This window comes from Macrobrachium nipponense, chromosome 22 (genome assembly GCF_015104395.2).
Source record: "Macrobrachium nipponense isolate FS-2020 chromosome 22, ASM1510439v2, whole genome shotgun sequence".
Classification (NCBI taxonomy): Eukaryota; Metazoa; Arthropoda; class Malacostraca; order Decapoda; family Palaemonidae; genus Macrobrachium; species Macrobrachium nipponense.
This window is the reverse complement of record NC_087213.1, coordinates 11,010,558-11,025,021: the sequence shown is the minus strand read 5'-3', so window position 1 is coordinate 11,025,021 and position 14,464 is coordinate 11,010,558. Positions and strand designations below refer to the sequence as shown.

The 14,464-nt window shown below is 33.3% G+C and overlaps 1 protein-coding gene across 6 annotated transcripts in view; it reads right to left on the bottom strand.

Annotated features, from left to right (window-relative positions):
- Positions 1–14,464, bottom strand: part of LOC135198484 (voltage-dependent calcium channel subunit alpha-2/delta-3-like) — a 585,611-nt gene that overhangs the window by 66,669 nt on the left and 504,478 nt on the right. For 3 of the 6 annotated variants that reach the window (XM_064226070.1, XM_064226071.1, XM_064226072.1), the window contains exons 31-33: positions 10,431–10,700; positions 9,285–9,480; positions 1,383–1,459 (exon numbers count right to left, since the gene is read on the bottom strand). In XM_064226070.1, the coding sequence (XP_064082140.1) occupies positions 1,383–1,459; positions 9,285–9,480; positions 10,431–10,700 (543 nt within the window). Of the gene's footprint in view, positions 1–1,382; positions 1,460–4,217; positions 4,302–7,397; positions 7,533–8,889; positions 8,998–9,284; positions 9,481–10,430; positions 10,701–14,464 lie in introns of all 6 variants that reach the window. The other 3 variants (XM_064226067.1, XM_064226068.1, XM_064226069.1) reach the window with 3 other exon arrangements.

The window sequence follows — 14,464 nt, the reverse complement described above, 5'->3', positions numbered from 1 at the left end:
ACATAACTTCCTTTAAAAATATTACGAAAATTTATTGCATGTATTGCATGCTTCACAATTTGTATACACAGGTCAGTTACTATCAATGAGTCCTAAATATGAGAAAGAAGATGCCTTAATTTTGATTCCGTCTATAACAAGTTTTATATAAAAAAAATCATATAATGTAACAACAGAAAATTAATTCTCAGATCAAGTTCCTTGCATCAATTCAATTGGAATTTCAGCCTTACTTCTTAAAATGCACAAATGGCTTACATGAACATTATTCATCACCCTTATTGTATTTCAATATGATTTGTGTGCTACAGCACACATGAACTGTATCATATGTTGGTGTTTATCTACCGTGTATTCATATGTAAGTTCATACAGCACATAAGCATTTAATTAATTTTCATTTATTTTCATCTTTTTTTTATCATGCCTCTTGCAATGAATCTCAGACAAAAATGAGAGGAAAAAGGCGAAATGAAAGTTAAGCCTTAAATTGTGAGTTGGTGAACTTTATTTAGTAAAGGATTATTAATCACTGCTATATCATTAACAAGGGTATCACCACCCCAATAAAGTAATTAGTAGTCAACAGCCCACAGAATGATGATCCAATTCCAGCATGTTGCCTGAGGTTAGTCATAGAATTCTTATACGTAAGGATTTTGTTGCAATTATATTTTCAAACTTCTGCATTTTTTACCACTGCTTATATTATAAGCAAGACCTACTTAACCAATCAGAGATGTCTAAAGAATGATCTGAGAATACCATCTGTTTTGTCAATGTTACAAAGAACAGTATGGTAACAAAATATGTGCTATTTGTGACAGGATGAAAATATAAGTTTTTATCTAAAATGGCATTATACATTCGTATGAACAGGAATCATTCAGAACTGTAAGTACCTGACCTCTGTAGAGATAGCTTGAATACTGATATTTTATTATGCACTGGAAAATTGTCTTAAAACCAGCTCATCCAGGGTTATGATGATACATGACAAGATAAATGTATAAAAAGGAAGGCACAGCAGCTGTTTCACTTCCTAAAAAAAAGAAGAGAGAGTGAGAGAGAGAGAGGAAAAGAGAGAGAAGTTCACAGCCCAAGATACTGAAAGAAAGATGCCAGTAAAAGATGGAGGACATAAAGAGGATAGCAATTGATGCACTCACTACTCACTGACTGAAAAGAACTCAAAGGTACAGTATGTATGTATGTGGTACTGAAGAAAGAAGTTGAATATTGCATGACAATTAAAGTTAAAAAAGATAGATTTCAGCAACAAGAAGTTTCATGTTAGTGGCTAATGAGGAAGTGAGAGAAATGAATTGAAACAGAAGATGAAGGACTGAAGGAACACTAGTATGCATGCACTGAAACATTACCTCCAGGCTGGGGAAAGCAACAGATTTTTCCACATTGTCGTAATCCTCGTATGGCTCGCTGTCATCTGGAAAGCCATCTGAAAGTAAAAGCTATGTTTGTAAACTACACGATTTACAGTATGAAAATGCTTTCAGCATCTAAGGAAGTATTCAAGCTATAAGGAAAAGTTTTTCATAAACAAATAATTCACTTTACTAAGAACACTTTTGAAAACAAAATTTTCAGAGAGCAAACATTTCCTGAAATGGAAAATAAAATATGGGATTGGGGCGCCAAATGTATTTCGCTGTGTTTAGTACTAGCCCCTGGGGAGTTAATTAACCCCCCCCCCCCCAAATAACAGTAAATTCTTAATAAGCAACCTAAATACTATAGTAAACTGTAATTTCCGAAAAAGTACCCAATGTGGAGTTATTATCTAGATCTACCTTTGCGAAAGTCAAACAATATATTACAGCTGTGTTTTAAGAAATATATAGGTATTTTCCCATTTACGATAGGGTTAGGTTAGAAAAATCCATTAATTTCTTGAAAAAAGTAACTTCATATTAGTGTATCCTACACTAGGGTATACAGTACAATCTATATAGTAGTATTTTTATATATCCACTTTCTGATCAGTTGTTACCATACTGTATTACCATACTTGAGATCGTAATTCTAAGCAACTCCACACGGATTGGAAGGAACGGTACCCCGAGGAAATACAAAAAACCCCCACTAGGGGAGTTGGGGCGGCCGCCCGAATGTATTTCGCTGTGTTTAGTACTAGCCCCTGGGGAGTTAATTAACCCCCCCCAAATAACAGTAAATTCTTAATAAGCAACCTAAATACTATAGTAAACTGTAATTTCCGAAAAAGTACCCAATGTGGAGTTATTATCTAGATCTACCTTTGCGAAAGTCAAACAATATATTACAGCTGTGTTTAAGATATATAGGTATAGTAATGAAACTGTTATTTTACTTAAAGAATCTATCTATACTGTATTATAATATTGATATATTATCATGGTAATATGCATAAAAAACATTCGTCCCTCCTGTGGCAAAAAATCAGTCTCAGGTTCAACTGATTCAGCCTAATACAAAAGAATTATTAGGAAAATAATCTTTCAAGAAGCTAAAAGAAACGAATGTATTAATGGAATACCTATTATTTTTTAACATAAAATATAAAACAGGTATACAGAGGTCAACTAAAATACTCTATGTTAAAAGTACAATCCCTCATAATCACAAAAGAGGGGTTTCCTCTCTCTCTCTCAGTAATATTGAAATACTATTAATTGAAATGCTATATCACAAAAGAAAAAAAATAATTCACACACCTTGTGTAAGTAGTGGTATTTATTTTTTTTTTCTTTTTGCTTTGCTTGATTTACTGTACCATTCTTATTACCAGTTTAGTTTATTCTAAGTATGGCTAGCACACATAACAGTAAACAAGAGATTATTTCATTTCTAATCACCATAAAAATATTCTAAATTCTTATTTCATATGCAGGTAAGACAAAACCTAAAAGGCTGTACCAAGTTCATCGATGACAAGGAACTGAGTGTGCGCATATGTACGTACCCTACGGATTTTATTGCATTTATAATTTGGTTTATAAAGCTAAAAAATGAGAAAAAGCAGTGAAAAAATAAACGAGAATAGTATAGCATAAAATATAAACAAAATAGTATAAGAGTGTGTGTTACTGTATTCGGCCAACATGCCTCAGTTCTCTCTCTCTCTCTCTCTCTCTCTCTCTCTCTCTCTCTCTCTCTCTCTCTCTCTCTCTCTCTCTCTCTCTCAGTAATGTACATGCGTATCCTTTAATGAAACATGAATTACGTACTGCATCATAAACATCTCAATTTCAAGGGCAGAAACAACTGCTATATTTAAAAACAGTATATGTAATCTCCATTAGTATAGCTTATATGTAAAGCATTCACTGTCCAAATATCATAGTATCGTACCAATTATTACTAGTCTTCTCAGCAAAAGAACAGTTCCGTAATCCATTAGCCTTTTTAAATGACTCAAATTCGTGTTACGTACTTATCTGCTCTATGAAAATTTTGTTTTCTATAAAATAATAGTTTTCTTTATAACCTAAATATTCTCAATAACTGCACAATCATTAAACAGTATATATATCTATATATATATATATATATATATATATATATATATATATGTATATATATATATATATATATATATATATATATATATATATATATACAATGGACATTTTTCAAAAGTCTGTACAATGCGTATCTTTTAATGAAACATGAATTACGTACTGCATCATAAACATCTCAATTTCAAGGGCAGACACTGGCTTAAATATAATTAAAGTTGTTTCATATGGACTGATGTTTATCACGTATAATGCCGTTAGCATTATATGTGGTCACTGAAAACCACAGACTGGTTACCCTTTTGATATAACTCAAACTGTTAATCTACAGTCAAACCAATGCTTAAGTAGGATCACTCCAATACATGAATTTGCAAAAAAAAAAAAAAATGTAAATCACAGAAATACTACTGTATTCAAAAGCAGCCAACTGCATTTCCTCTGGAAAAAACCTTAAATTACAAAGATTAGTAAATTCACTGTGTGTCAGGGACATTAAGTGAGGGTTATAAATAGATCCATTCCAGGGCTAAAAAAAATTTCTTCAAAAAAATACGTGTTAGTCAATCTGACTCAGCATAGAAGATACTGTTTAGTAAAAAGTTGAACACTCAGGTCTTAAGAATTTATGGGAAAACTCACTGCTTTTAATTACTTGGGTCAAACAGGGTTTGCACATAAATAAATGTCTCTATATACCATCATAAATCTCTTCCAGAATGTCGTCATACTCTGTTAAAACAGCTTCGGGATCTGCGTCTCCATCACCCGATCCGCTCCCAACTGTCCAGGTTGAAGATAAAAACATTTCAAACCCTCAAAAAGTCTAAGAATATGATGAGCTCATGAAATGACAACATAAAAACTAACACTAATTTTATTTTTAATAAAAATATTTTTTTTCAAACACGTAGTTTGTACATCAAAAATTAATTGTTAGTTCTCAATGAATATTGCACTAAGAATATACATCACACGCAATATATTAAAAGAAAGTAGATTTGGATTAGATCTATTATCACAGTTAGGATGATAGAATTACTTTTAATACAATCCCTATCTCTTAGCCAACAGAGATGAAAACCTCTCTGTATGCAGAAATCTACTTTATCTATTACATACTCCACAAAGACTAAGTTAACTAAGGAGTGAACCTATCTCTGAAACCTCTCACCATTTAAACAATAATAATAATTATTTTTATGTTTTCATGTTTGAGTAAAAATACTGGCATTTCAAAATTATCACCAGCAAGCTACAGCCACATTTTCAAATTTATTTTTCCCACTTCAGACAAGAAATAATTCTTGTATTTTGGAAAATCTTGAAATGAAATAGCCAGAACTCTTAAAAGAAAGTGATTCCAATATCTCGCAATGCACAGCTTTTGTAAATGAACTGTCCCCATCCAGCAAATGACAAATGAAAATAGTGAAAAAGGAAGAGGTCTCAAATCACCCATTGTCACTCTTGAGAAAATGTTAAGTTTCAACCAAAGTCATCAAAGTATATCTTCCTTTTTCAGCTGATAATATCACACAGTATTCATAGCACCCAATATGGGATGTCTTAAAAATTCCAGAAATGATTTACAGAGGCCAAGCAAGGTTATCAATCTCAGTCCTTACACATGTAAGCTGGAAGATATCCATTAAAAACTTAGTAAATTCATTAACACCTTACAATGACCTTTGAGTTCTTTAATGAACAAAACCGTAATCTAAAAACTATAATGACCCCAAATTATGTCTCGGTACATATTTACACACCCTTACACTTTAACAAAATAAAGAAAAAATGAGCTATCAGCACTTCCTTAGTAGAAAGTATTAAAAGCTTGGAATTTATGCGCAGCTTACAAAGGACCCAACCAATATAAAAACAAGGGAACACAAGATAACTAGACGTTACCAGAAACTGTGGCTGCTAAGAAATTTAGCAATGATCTGAGTAAATTCTTTCTCACCGGAATGAGGTTTCGGTAAGCAATAGTACTTCAACACCTAACTAGAAATTCACAAATATGAGCATTGAGAAACTGAATTTATGTATAAAAATGTCTAAATCTGGCACCTAGCTCTTGTCATTCTTTAGTTACTAATTTCAGAGACAAGTTAAAAACATTAGTAGATATACAGATACCACAGAGGGAAGTTCTCCGGTACTCTATATGCCACACGAATAAAATAGGCAATACGTATTATCAGAATACAAAAATACTGAGAAAAATCCTCCGACTCAAAAATTATAAAAACAAAATATGATAATTAACATCACTTCCATCATGACTCTTGTTACTGATTTGTTTAAAGCTGGTCTTGTGCTACTTTGGGGGTCTTACTGGGAAAGAGACAGCAATATTCTTACATATTCCCTATTCTAATCTGGGCCTCCTCAAGCATAGAGTAAGTTCAGTCGACAAGTACTCTATAAAAACTTCAAATAAAAATAAATTAATGTATAATACAAGGGTAAACTACACAAGTCTGAATATTAAATTTGGAGACCTGAGAATGTTGGCAATGAAATACTTAAAACAATCAAGGAGATGAGATATAAGAAATATTCAATTATGAATAGCAGACCAGTAATTTGGGTTGAAGAGATTAAACTTTAAGATAGTCAATGGATTACTTCATGTGTAATAAAATCGTAAGATTATTTGGAGAAAAGCGTTCACAAAATCTATCAAAACGTTCTGGACGACACCCTTAGATCCCGCTGCATTCCTTTTAGCATTTCAGTTTTCCTCTGATTCATTTGGTAACATTGCTGGTCAACTTCATTAACTTTATCTTGTCATATTTTCACAACTCATTTGAGAAGAAATCCCATCAGCACAACCTATGAGTGTCTGCATGTGCCATAGTGGTCTTGCTTAACTAATCATTAATTAATAATAAAGATATTAATAAATAATAAAGTTAGTATTAATAATATTAATGCAAAACTTCTGTTTACTTTTTCTGGCACAGAGAAATACTTATGTAATGCTTACATACATCTAAGTTTCTCTATTGGTGGAGTTATGTTTTATATCTAGGGAAATATGACTCTTCAGTAAATTCAACTCTAGATTAATATTCAAGTGTTAGAGTATTACTCATGCACACACCCTTATCAAAATACATAAAATTAAAATACAAGGGACAGTTCGTTAAGGTCTAAAAACAATACAGTAAAGGCAACACTATTTGAGAAAAACTTTTGGCACATATCCATTTATCAAAAATACAGACCTGTAAGTCTATCCTGCCAGCATACTTTATGCAGATTAAACCCTGCCTAAATCCATGACCAATTAACATAGCATGACACTCCAGTTTAATCTTTTAAATTTACTATAGGGCAAACATACACACTGGGCATTCAACTTTTACACTTCATGTGTCAATCTACATGAACCTAAAGGATATTAAAAATTATTAATCAAATTACAATCTCACAGTCATGTATGATAATCTTGTGCTTTGAAAATAGTAGCAAAATATTTGCCTACCCTCATAACACACGGAAAACACTGTATAAAGGACTTCAAAGCTATTAATCAATGCGCCTGGTAAGGAGGGTGAATAAGCCGACATATCCTTTGTTAGTTTGCATCAGACAAAATTACACAAACCCAGAAAATTCTTAAAGAAAACTTTCCACTCATACACAAACATATGCAATTCAATCATTTTGGTTAAATTTGGAAATACAGTGGTCCATCATGGAGGAACCTCTGTATAACATAAAACTGTCCAAGAGCAATAACTTTCCTAACAAAAAACTCTGAAAATTTCGCCATGCTCTTGTGCAACTTCAAACAATGGAAGTGACAGTCATTATGCCACTTATATCTTTTATGCTCAGGCATAACTTATAAACTTTACCAACCATCAGTGTCGTATGTATCCATCACATCCATCACATCATATTCTGGGACTGGAGGTTCCCCAGAAGCTTCTTCCGGCTCAGAGCCTGATCCTTCACCTGAACTTTCCCCGCTTGATTCTGATTCTGGGTAATAAGCTAAAATCTAAGGTAAAATTTCTACAGGAAATATCATTAACGCCTGAACATATGTATTGAAATTGTATTTCCTAAGCTCTTAGTATTATCCTCAGGGAAGCTGCTGACTAAAAATTATCCTTTGCCTGGTATGTTTTTATCAAATGAGGGTTCTGTTCCCCGTATGTCCCAGAGGGGGCCTATAAACCAACATACATGTAAAACATAGCTGGCTAACTGTAATTTCTTAAAAGTTTCTATTTCTTTTTGACTTTTAGATACACTAATAACAACAAAACAAAGGAAAAGTGTTATACTTGTTATGGTTCATTAAAAGTAGCATTTTTATGTCGTGCAGTGCAAATCTATATTTAACAATACAGTGTATGTGCTCAGTGTGAATTGTTCTACACTATTCGATGTACCTTCATTGCTTCCTATAAGGACATGATTAAATAATTTTCTCTGCTGTTTAAACCTTGCGTTATAATGGGAAAAATACAAAGAATGAAGGTTTGAACGCCCCCCAAGAAAGCGGCAATCTCGTCCTGAGTGTATTATTTAAATTATGCCACATTAAAACAGTTTCACTGTAGTTTATGTAATTGCTGTAATGCTCACACCATTTATCTTTTTTATCAACTGTTCCTTAGTTCAAATGCCTTATTAACAACTTTTTATTGTAAATAGCATAACAAATGAATAAATTTCTCTTAGACCAAACTATTTTTTATCTTGTGGAATACAGTTACCTTACCTAAATATGGTAGTATGTACTGAATTCTACCTTGAGCAAATAAATTTTTTTTTTCTCATTAAATTTACCTAACCGAAACAACTACCCCTGTATGTCCCTTTTTCAACTTTGAAATGCCCTAGGTAATTAATATTTCCACTGAAATTACCATTCATTGCGCAAATGTTCCTATAACATACTGTAAACTACCCGTTTGTACGCGGAAGAAATAATCCTAATCCTAAAACACCTGTAATTTTGTAAATCTACTGTACAAAAATGCTTGCCCTCTTAAATATGGCTACAAATTAAATTTCTTAAAAATAAGGTTTCTAATAGTAACTTAAGAAAAAAACATCAAACATGAATTTCACTACAGTTAATGCCTTGTGCCAATATTATATTAGTACAGATTAAACTAGGTTACCACTACTAGGTATATAAACGGTAATGTAAGAGATTATGTACATTTGTTAAATGATTTTCTCACCATGAACACTCTAAGTCAAATCATATTAAACGTGTAGTTTTCACAAAATATGGTTGGATTATATATCAGTATCTCATGAGATTTCATATTTACAGAGCAATAAAAGAATGAATATAGAATGGTTAGTCAACTAAAATTTATGAAAGAAATACCATCCTCTGCTGCATCCCCACTGAAGTCTGGAGGCTCATAATCTGCAACAACTTCTTCGATTGCCGTAGCTTCATCTGCCATATAATCGGGTATGGCTCTTTCTACTCCTGCATACAACAAATGTTAACCTTTTCTTTGATGGACATAAATTATACATTATTGAGAACTCAACAGTAAATAACTTGGAATACATTCAATGACTGATAGGTCATAGTAACTGATATACATACTCACACATCCTTTCAACAGCAGCATTACTATGAAAAAGGAAAATATAATGGCTGTTTATTAAATGAATGATATTCATTTTGAAAAGGTAGAACACTATTTACTACCTTTCAACAAGAGCTGCAAAATAAGGATTACATTCAAGGGAGTGACAAAAGGTACGTACTTGGTTCACTGTATTCCTTGTGGTCGGGGTAATCTGGAGATGGTTCATTCACAACTGGGTACTGGGCATCTCTCTCCACATGGGTGTAGGCCCAAGCTTCATTGGGATCCCAAAGCGTGTAAAGATGTGTCTTGACCATTAGCCAAAAGATGTTCCCAACAATCCAGTTGAATGACCACTTGATCATTTGTACAGGCTGCAAAAAAATAAAAAGAAAATGCCCAGTTAATGATTTCAGACATTTTTCTTTATATGATTACTCAGAAATCAAAACAGTAAATTATCTTTATAATCAAAACTTCCCAGGCTTGAACCTCCATGTAAAATGTTACTACCAAAACAGTTGCAGTAACACAAATGGTAGATGTGACGATAGTGGTTCAGAAAACACTACCGATAACAATAATACTATAATAATAGTACCATGTTTTAACAACAGCAACATTAACAGATAGCTGAACCAGATCAAAATAAAAAAGGGAAACACTCACAAAGCAACCAAATACTAATAAAAAAATCCATAATGAAGTATAGGGAGAAAAGATGTGTTTGTACAATACAGTATATCAACGTTCACATGGCATTGGTGAAAAAACAGTGTTGATGTTGTTACGTACTTTACACCATAAATTCATCAGTTTCTTATAATCAGATAAGATTTTCATTGGAAATTATGTAACATCAGACAAAAGATCTATAGGTCATCACTCATATATTTTCCAGTACATGTTTGCAGATGCTGTACAGTTCCATGAAAATGTAAGGTTTGCCAAATATAAACAATTGGCTACAATACTTTACAACTGATGTTCAAAAAATGTAAAATTTGTCATCTTTGGCTCCATTTACAAGGAATCAACGATAATAAAAAAGTTTTTATAATAAGATGATGGCAGATGTTCAAAGCCAAAAAAAAAAGTTTACGAACTTTATCATACATCTGATAATACGCGCCAAGTAAAGTAATTAAATGGTTATTATAAAAGTAGAGGGTACTAAAAAGGCTTAGTAAACAAGGGGGTATTATACTATAACTCAAGACCTGAAATGAAGACAGCGGGCTAAAAAATAAAATAAAACAAGCCTCGAGTCACTTGCAAACATAGAACAATCATTTCATATTAAGTCTTTGACTAGGATACATACCGTATATAAGATGGAAGAGCTGCTTGGTTCCATATCACTATCAAGGCACACAGCCTGGTAGTCAAGAATTCTGACCCTCTTATAAACTTCACTTTGTACTAAGGACTCCATAATAGTTCCCTCTATTGTGCCAAAGAATTTCCCAGTGGAATCTTTTTTGTCTGATGCAATGATAAATCCATTATCATCAAGCAGATAGCAATCTAAATGGGGACTGCTGCAGGTTTTGCCATCTTTGCAACCATTATCTCTTGAAGGATACGATGGGCACTGGAAACAAAAGATAGTAATTAAGTAAAAGTCGTTGATTATCTGGTTCATACACAATAGCACACTTGCTCAGGGTGAGATAAGTAGCCTACAATATTTCAACAAGGATTACAGCATTTTAATAAAAAAAAAAATCTCCTGTAACTAGATACCACAAAAAAAGAATGGGATACAATAATTATACATTGTTATATAAAACACATAAAATATGCAATAAGCTCAATCTGGGAATAATAACCACAAAAAAAAATTATGGACTGATTCAAGACTCCGAATTTAAGCAAAAAAAAGAAAAAGAAAAAAAGAGTAGGATGCGAAACTGATTCAAGACCCCGAATTTAAGCAAAAAAAAAAAAAAAAAAAAAAGAGGACTGTTGAAGTCACAGGTGTCTAAAATTATGTCAAGAAGTAACAATAAATACAGCAGTGACAAAGGGGAATGAAAATACATATAGGAAAAAATAGGTAATAACATTAGATACTATAAAGACAAATTTGTGCAGCTTATATGAAAAGGACTAATCTTACATAAAACCAATTGCTATTAAAAGATACTACTATAATTTACCTTCCAGAAAATCCCATTCTTTAAATGAATTCATTATTGCATTAAAGTTTTCAAAACAAGTTTGAAAAAGTATACACAGAAACAACTGTGATAGTATTATTGAGAGATCAAAATGCTCAACTAGTAGTTTAATTGTATTAATTCTATTTGGAACAAAAGTACAAAATGGATATAAGACAGACAGACATTTCTTACCAAAGCAATAATATATGTTAATGTAATACAAACTGTATGGGTATATAGATATGAATCAGGGCATGGCAACCAATTTATACTTAAAATGATTTTTTTTGTTTTGAGAATGAAGCTTCAAGAAGAATTTGCGAGTTAGATGACAGGAAAGAGTAATAAATGGTACCACAAGGAAGACTAAGGAAGTTCCTTAAGTGGATGAGATATTGATGAAGGGGAGATGGAAATGGCTTGGAAATGTCTCTTGCACCACCAAGGGGAACATAATACACGATAGTGAGCAGGGTCCCTAGTGGGACCAGTTGGGTTGGTAGACCCACCATGTTTCGAGCTTCATGAAATTGAAAACTCCATAGACATGAGAGGTGGACTTTCAGAGTCTCTTAGGAATGCTCAGCTTTGGGAGTGATGATGGTGATTCCCTTTCAAATAGATCTGTCAAGTCTTAGTCATCTAATAACTAAGGCCAGAACTGGTGTCTATCTAACAATGCCAATTTCTTTATGCTTAATTACACACAGCCTTTGTTCGTGCTGTTGTAAACAGATAGCTTTTATCAATAAATAAATAAATACTGAAATGACGACTTAGCCAGAAAATTCCTTACAAGCAGAACAAAGAAAGAATTAGTCAAGGAAAACACAAAACTTCAAAAAATAATAAAGCTATATATTGCATTTTTGTACCCATAATATTCACATAACTCTACTACAGCATAAAAATTTGCACATACATCAACAAGCAAGTCATTTGCTAAACAAATGCACTTCATATTATTGATAACCCATGTACAAGACTGTTGGATATTATTCCTACATAAGTATTCAATAGCTAGGATTTTGAAGGAGAGAAAAACTCAGTACATTTTCTTTACGTACAAATGGCATGACACAGGAACTGTAATTGAAAGGAAGAGATTTAATTTCCAGGAAGCATGAGAGGGCAAATACACCACAGAAGCAAATGGTACAATGTATAAGGTGTTTGGTGTGCTAATGATAAATATGCTGTAGAGGGTTATAAAGTGACTAAAGTTGTAGAAATGTTCTGTACTGGGGGTTCAGTCAATGATTTACATGAGGTAATAAAATGAAGTAATAAAATGGCCTTGACTGTTATGCTGTTTTACTTCTGGAGTTTCCCTCAGGGGAAATGCTCATATTAATGATGAAAAAAGCATCCTATTCAATGCCACTACGTTACTACTGTTAGTAAAATAAAGGAAAGACAACCTGGGGAAAGAAATGTGATTATTCAACCCAACTGCAATGGAGAAGCCTTCAAATTACATTAGCTCAATTAATTCTCTAAATATCTGGGTGGGGGGCAATCAACATAAATCACTAATATGGGGATGAATTACTTTACAGCTGCTGAGAGTACTCTAATTTGCTAATTATACTGTAGCAGCAGATAAACCAACTCAGTAATGTTGCCTTACCGGATTTGAGTACTGTACAAAAAAGAATAATAATAACAGTTTAATTAAGAAACCGAAACTTTGTGTAAAAATACTCTATCAATTTTGCTAGTAATTTTAACACTGATAACGAAATCTACTTGGCATGAGAAAATAATACTTGAGAAGGAATACAAAAATGGGCAAAATTCTTAATACAGTAACTTCAATATCAATGTACTTGTAATCTTCACCAACATGTTGCTAGTACTAATATGTATCAATAATGATAAAAAGATTTCAAGAAATGTATGAAATTATGACTGCCAATGATTAAGTACCTCATAAGATCCTTTTTGTTCATCTGTGAACCAGTAGTAGGTCCCGTTGTTTACCCACACATATCTTAACTGAATAGCTTTTCCTTCACAAAGAGAAAGTCTTCCACTGGATGCATCCGTACTTTATGGACTATTGAGAAAATGCATAATAGGGAAGTTCACCTCTCGGAAGTTTTTAAGGGAATAAACACTATGTGCTAAATTTTGTGTGTGCTTGTTTTTTTACAGTGAAATGCACAAAAGTATTTTTTGTTCAAGAATATTTAATCCTTGTGAAAATACCAACATTTAAGAATTACAGACTACGCATTATAAATGCAAGTAAATACTAACAGAAACGCTTGAAAATTATCCTGTCATTCTGTTTGGAAGTGCACATATATTAAGTTTTACCTCAACTTTCTGCAGTGTACTATCTGCATACAAATGCAGCCCACCATAATATATACATGGATGTATTCATTGTATAAAAAACTGTCTGCCTGGTCTGTAACATTGCACTGGCAGTTAACAATTCATATACCTCACTAATAAAGAGGTTTTGAAGGGGGGATAGACTGGAGTAACTGCATTTGGGAGGGCTTTTGCAATATTAATTCATAAGCAACTATGTCATTTTTCTTGTTGCCCTTAAGAGGCTGATAGCAATGTGTCATGACTACAGCATGGAAGTTTCATGGCTGGGAGAGCACTACTTTGCTTGGAAGCTTTTGCCACTCTTATTGCCTCCTAAGCAAGGGCGTCATAAGTAAGTGACTGTTTGAGATGCATCATGACCCATATCATACAAGTTTTGTTCTCTCATTGGCTGCCTGTGAAGACACCAGCAAACCAGCTCCGAGGTGCACTTTGTTGCTTTGTCCAAATTATGCATCGTCTCTTATTAATTGCATATTAAACAGTTAGTGTGTGGTACACTGTGTAGCAGTGCATTCTGCAGATTTTGTGGCTTTTGTAGGTGTCCATACAGCACTGCTGGTGCTATTTTTTGCTATGCATGGTACTGTGTCTTTCGTATATGGACCAGTCACCTCCTAGGAGGTCCAGGAAGGTACTGACCCTTCAGAAGAAGTTGGAAATCAAGAGGAACAAGGCTGGCTGGTCCATAACCCATACCACAGGCGAGTATGGCATAGCATGGTCTACCTTGCAGGTCATCAAGAATACAAGGAACAAGCTGAAGTAGCACTCAGCCAACTTTGGGAAGAAAACTTCCAGGAGTTAGGCCTGCAAATTTGTAGCTAAGCACTGCCATGAGGAAACT